Raw genomic sequence first — 5,882 nt, 5'->3', positions numbered from 1 at the left:
TGACCGCCACTGACCTGGATGAAGGGGATAACGGCGTAGTGACCTACAGCATCGAGGGCCCCGGAGCAGGTAGGTGCTGGCGGGTAGGTGCCTGAGGCTCCTCCCCTGGGGAGGAGGGTTATGATGAGAAGCAATTGGATGAGACAGGGGGGCCGTGTCCTGCAGCTGGTTTGGAGCAAGGTTGTGCAGGCACTCCTAGGAGTAATACCAAAAGCATGGAGCTTTCAATACTGCTTCACAGTTCCCTGTTCCTCGTGGCGTGGCATGTTACGGCTTTGTCTGTCTCTGTCCTTCAGCCCAGCCTTAGCTTATCCTCTTGTCTCCCTCACCCCAACGGGTCTTTCTATGTACACAAGCATGTCTTGGAGCAAACTCACTGCATGCTTTGGAGGAAAACTAAGGAGGGCTAGAAGCTTGGGGGTGGGTAGTGATAGTGCCTGAAACCCAGTATATCTATCTCTTCACACTAAGGAGTGAGGGTTACCAAGCAAAAGACAGCATAAATGTAGAGGCAAACAGCAGAAAGTTCGTTTTCCTGAGACCCATGGGCTCCTCTGACCTCCCTGTGACCATTGCCCTGTCCTGGCTGGTGTAGCTGCCCGGACAGGAGTGAAACAGCCAGGGGTGGCCTGGGAGCAGGGCCCTTGTCATTGCCCAGTGGCAGAGAGTTGGCAGCAGGCTTTGAAACGGCTTCCTGAGAGCATCTGCACTCCTGGCCTCAGGCAGCTGGCTCTGCTCCATCACCCCTTGATGGGATTTCCTACCAGTGAGGGATGTCCTTCAGCAGGCATACTGTTTTTTAATTGTGATTTATCTGGTGCAAGGTGTCCTGAGCCAGAGATGTGTTTTTTTCCTACCCCCCAGAGGCTTTCAAGATCAATAAAGACTCTGGGCTCATCAAGTCCCGGCGACGCTTGCAGTCCTACGAGAGGTTCAACTTGACTGTGGTGGCCACAGACAAGGGCCATCCCCGTCTCTGGGGGACCACCATGCTCCACATCGAGGTCATTGACATCAATGACAACCGCCCCGTCTTCATCCGCCCACCCAACGGCACCATCCTGCACATCAAGGAGGTAGGAGAAGGAGCAGGGGTCATGGCACACTGACATCGTGACCGGGAGTGCTCCTGCCTACCAGTGGCAAAATTCAATCTCCACCTCCGCTGAGGATGGACCCAGACTTTGATTTAACACATGACATGGGTCATGGGGCTGGATGGTCAGCAACAGTCACTCTCCAAATGTGCGAGCAGGGATGCTGGGGCAGCTTTGGGGAACAGAAACACCAGCAACGTGCAAAATAAGGGAACGGCCAGTCGCTGCGTGCCGAGCCCATTTATAAACAAGGGATGAAATGCTGACATTTAAAATGTTTCCCCTTTCTGGGAAGCCGGGCTTGGCTCAGTCGGTCCCCAGTACGTGCGTGGAGCAGCCACCCTGCCGAAGGGAATCACGGCTCCACATTGCCAGCCTGCAGCTGGGTTTCGGGCAGTGGGAGCCTGCTGTCCCCAATACAAGGGAGTTTGGAGGGGCAGGGGGAGCAGGGGGCTCATGTGCAATGCCGGGGCTGAGGGGCTGTGTGTGTGCAAGCAGGAGATCCCCCTGCAGTCCAACGTCTACGAGGTCTACGCCACAGACAAAGACGAGGGCCTCAACGGAGCGGTGCTCTACAACCTGCTGAAAACTGGGGCAGGGAACAAAGACTGGGAGTATTTCAGCATCGACTCGATCAGCGGGCTGATCCAGACGGCCATGCGGCTGGACCGGGAGAAGCAGGCAGTGTACAATGTGAGCCAGACGGCAGTGTGCTCGCAGGGCGGCCAGGACGGTCCTCGAGGCTGCGGGTCCACTGTGGGGCTGGCAAGATGGAAGTAGTGTGGTGGGGATGGGGTCAGCTGCCACAGTCATGAGGATGTCACACCTTAGCAAGAACTGGGTGGTTATCAAGCACTGTTAGGGCGTTGCATCCTGGTAGGCCAACTCTGAATTCCCTGTTAAATCCCCCCAAAGTCCTGCGCCACCCAGGTGTCCTCTCTGCCCCTGCCTCAGTGATGGCTCCTGGCCTGTGTGGCTTTGCCCAGAACACCCTCTCTCCCCAGCTGATCATCGTGGCCTCTGACCAGGGCCAGCCAGCCTACGAGACCATGCAGCCCCTCCAGGTCGCACTCGATGACATCGATGACAATGAGCCCGTCTTCCTCAGGCCACCCGTAAGGCATTGGGCTGGAGGGTGTGGGACATAGGGGATGCAGGGATGGGGATGCCAGTGAGCACATGTGATGGAGCATGGACTGCTGGGCATCCACTTTTATTTAAAGCCACCTCACTGCCCATAACCCTCCCTTCTCCTGGGGTCTCTGGCAGAGGGACAGTCCCCAGTACCAAGTGCTCTCTGTCCCCGAGCACTCGTGGCCAGGCACCGTGGTGGGGAACGTCACTGGGGCAGTGGACGCAGATGAGGGCTCCAATGCCATCGTCTACTACTTCATAGCAGGTGGGTGCCGAGCGGGGAGGGGATGGGCAGCTCTTCATCCCCCCTGCACACCCCTCGCCAAGGATTTCTCTTGCTCCCTCCATCTCCACCTTTCTGCTCTGGTAAATGGGCAATGTAGCATTTCAGAAATGCTGACCCCAAACTGGGGACCCCTTTGTGCACCCAGCTGGGAACCAGGAAAGCAACTTCCAGCTGAGCCGAGAGGGGAAGCTGCAGGTCTTGCAAGACCTGGACCGGGAGAAGGAGCCGTACTACTCCATCATCGTCAAAGCGTCCAGCCAGAGGAACTGGTCCCCTCCGCGGGGCCAGCGGGCAGGCAGAGACCAGCCCTGGGACCTCACTGGGGACCTGACCCTTCAGGAGGTGCGGATCTTCCTGGATGACATCAATGACCAGTCCCCACAGTTCACCAAGTCAGAGTACACAGCGGGTAAGGGGTGTTGGGGGCTGGGGGAACACCAGGAGCCGTAGAAGCTCCGGAGAAAATCCAGCCAGATGAAGGGGCAGTCAGAGCCAGCCCAGCCCCAGGTCCCCATCCTGTCTCTCTCTCAAAGGGGTTGCCACCGATGCCAAGGTGGGATCGGAGCTGATCAAAGTGGTTGCAGTGGATGCTGATGTGGGCAACAACAGCCTGGTCCTGTACAACATCTTGGGCATCCGCTACATCAAGCAGCACTCCAATGACTCCGAGGAGGTAGCCAACATTTTCAGCATTGGTGCGTATCTGCCTGCCACAGGAGCAAGAGCTATGGCCAGAGATGTCCCTGGGGCCAAAGATGTCTCCATAGCCAGGGTCACTAATCCAGGGCTTGTGACCATCCTTCTTCCAGGAACCCTTGATGGGATCCTGCGAACCTTCGACCTCTTCACGGCCTACAATCCTGGTTACTTTGTGGTGGACATCATGGCCTCTGACCTGGTGGGCCACAATGACACGGCCATCGTAGGGATTTACATCCTGAGGGATGACCAGCGGGTCAAAATCATCATCAACGAGATCCCTGACAAAGTCAAGCAGTTCGAGGAGGAGTTCATCAGCCTGCTGTCCAACATCACGGGTGCCATTGTCAACACAGATGATGTGCAGGTAACTATCTGCCTTAGAGGTTGCTTTGAGGGGTAGGTAGCCTTCCACATGCTGCTTGGGAAGTTTCCTTTGAGGGTGCCCCCAAGACACTCCTGAACTCTGAAGGTGATGGATACACCCCAGACTGAGGTGTCTCAAAGGGGTCCAGACCAACCCCATGCCAGACTTGAGGGTGTCTTGCCGCTCAAGCACACCTCAGGGGACGCTCAAGAGATGGTCTGGGAGGAAACACCTCTCCCTCACTGCAGACCTTGCTGTCTCTCCCCAGTTCCATGTTGACAAGAAAGGTCGAGTGAATTTTGCGCAGACAGAGCTGCTGATCCACGTGGTGAACAAAGAGACCAATCGTATCCTGGACGTGGAGCGGTATGTCAGCTGGCCCATCACCCAGCCCATCGGCTGGCCTGATGAGTCCTCGGAGGGCTTCATTAACATCATGATGCCCAAGCAACCCTTCTCTTCCCAGGGTGATTCAGATGATAGATGAGAACAAGGAGCAGCTGAGGAACCTCTTCAGAAACTACAATGTGCTGGATGTGCAGCCTGCCATCACCGCACGGGCCCCAGACGATCTCTCGGCTTTGCAGGTAACGGCTGCTGCCTGTGGGTAGGGTGATGTTCCTTTCCATCCTCCATAGACCTCTGTGGCCTGGAGGTTTCACCCAAATAATTTCGGGTGGGTGCCCACCGCCGGGTGCTGGCTCCATGCCGGAGGTTGTCACTCCCCCTCTGTTTCTCCTAGATGGCCATCATCGTGCTGGCCGTCCTGCTCTTCCTGGCTGCCATGCTCTTCATCCTCATGAACTGGTACTACCGGACAGTGTGAGTAACGCCCAGGCTGCGGGGTCCCCATGGGCCAGGGGAGCTCTGTGTGACAGTAGCAGCAGGCCAGGAAGGGCATCAGCATCCCAACAACTACCGCAGTGGGGCTGAGCAATTGCCCCTTTCCCCCCAAAATAATGGTTTTAATACTGACAGTGCCTGTCCCCGCCAAGCTGGGGACAGCAAGGCTGCCCTTAGAGATACAGGGGCCATTTGCAGCGTTGTTGCAGATCTGCGTCTCCCCTCCCCTTTCGATCATCTTCCTTATTTTCTTCCCTGATTTGCCTCATTTCTTTTGCAGGCACAAAAGGAAATTGAAGGCCATAGTGGCTGGCTCCACCGGTGAGCAGTGGTTTGGGATTTCCAGCTGTGGGTGCATGGGGGGGTACACGGGGAGACATGGAGGGTGTCGGCAGGACGTAAATCAGAAGTGACCCAGCCCAGTGAGGTGCAATGGTGGGAGGCTTTCTCAGCACCCAGCCTCCATGTTATCAGCCGTATCCCAGCGTGTTTCTCACGCCACCAGTGCCTTTTTGGTCAATGAGCTTCCCTCCCTGAAAAAGAAGTGCTGCCCCATGGTCTGCTGCTCAGCCCACCGACATGCCACCCCACCCCTCCTTTTTCAGGGAACAGAGGCTTCATGGACATCATGGACATGCCAAACACCAACAAGTACTCCTTTGATGGGTGAGTTCTCCCCTTTCTTCCCTTCCCTGGTTTGTCACCCTGTGGAACTGCAGGTTATCCTGAGAGACTGACCCCTGCGTTTGGCAGCAAGGGGTGTGCGGGAGGTGGAGCCTCGATGACTCTCTGCTCTGTAGAGGGATGGAGCCAGTCACGCCATGTGAGGCATGACTCTGGCCCAGGGGTGTGGACTTGTCTTGAGAGCTTTCAAAGCCATAAGACCTCGTGCCTTCTCCTGTGCATCTGGCTCTGCCAATACTGGCTAAGCAGAGATGACAGGAGGGTGTTGACACACATCTGGATGCAAATTCATGCCTGCACAGGGCAGGAGGAGGCAGCACAACCTCAGCATCCAGGCTCTGGATGGAGTCAGGGATGCTGCTGCTCTTTGCTTTCTCTGAGGGCTGCTTCTCTCTCTGGGGCAGGGCCAACCCGGTGTGGCTGGACCCCTTCTGCAGGAACATGGAGCTGGCAGCACAGGCAGAGCACGAGGACGACCTGCCGGAGAACTTGAGTGAGATCACCGACCTCTGGAACAGCCCTGCCCGCACCCACGTGAGACACGGCTCCCACCGGGGCGCCTCCTCCCCACGCCCGACGCCCTCGCCGCCTCCTCAGCCGCTGTCTCCTCCCGCAGGGGACCTTCGGGAGAGAGCCCTCTGCGGCCAAGCCCGAGGATGATCGCTACCTGCGGGCAGCCATCCAGGAGTACGACAACATTGCCAAGCTGGGGCAGATCATGCGGGAGGGACCCATCAAGGTGAGTGATGAGGGTGGACATCCTCCACCCTCA

The 5,882-nt window shown here is 57.1% G+C and overlaps 1 protein-coding gene across 1 annotated transcript in view; it reads left to right on the top strand.

Moving 5' to 3' along the window:
- LOC104500819 (cadherin-23-like) overlaps positions 1–5,882 on the top strand; it is a 19,041-nt gene that overhangs the window by 11,100 nt on the left and 2,059 nt on the right. The window contains exons 19-33 of the mRNA XM_010144538.1: positions 1–69; positions 865–1,076; positions 1,596–1,790; positions 2,102–2,212; positions 2,367–2,496; positions 2,663–2,926; positions 3,051–3,212; positions 3,327–3,583; positions 3,852–3,949; positions 4,050–4,170; positions 4,326–4,405; positions 4,707–4,747; positions 5,032–5,092; positions 5,515–5,644; positions 5,727–5,849. Coding sequence (XP_010142840.1) covers positions 1–69; positions 865–1,076; positions 1,596–1,790; positions 2,102–2,212; positions 2,367–2,496; positions 2,663–2,926; positions 3,051–3,212; positions 3,327–3,583; positions 3,852–3,949; positions 4,050–4,170; positions 4,326–4,405; positions 4,707–4,747; positions 5,032–5,092; positions 5,515–5,644; positions 5,727–5,849 — 2,054 coding nt within the window. The remainder of the gene's footprint in view (positions 70–864; positions 1,077–1,595; positions 1,791–2,101; positions 2,213–2,366; positions 2,497–2,662; positions 2,927–3,050; positions 3,213–3,326; positions 3,584–3,851; positions 3,950–4,049; positions 4,171–4,325; positions 4,406–4,706; positions 4,748–5,031; positions 5,093–5,514; positions 5,645–5,726; positions 5,850–5,882) is intronic.

This window comes from Buceros rhinoceros, unplaced genomic scaffold (assembly GCF_000710305.1).
Source record: "Buceros rhinoceros silvestris isolate BGI_N320 unplaced genomic scaffold, ASM71030v1 scaffold12811, whole genome shotgun sequence".
Classification (NCBI taxonomy): domain Eukaryota; kingdom Metazoa; phylum Chordata; class Aves; order Bucerotiformes; family Bucerotidae; genus Buceros; species Buceros rhinoceros.
This window is presented reverse-complemented; position numbering and strand designations above follow the sequence as displayed.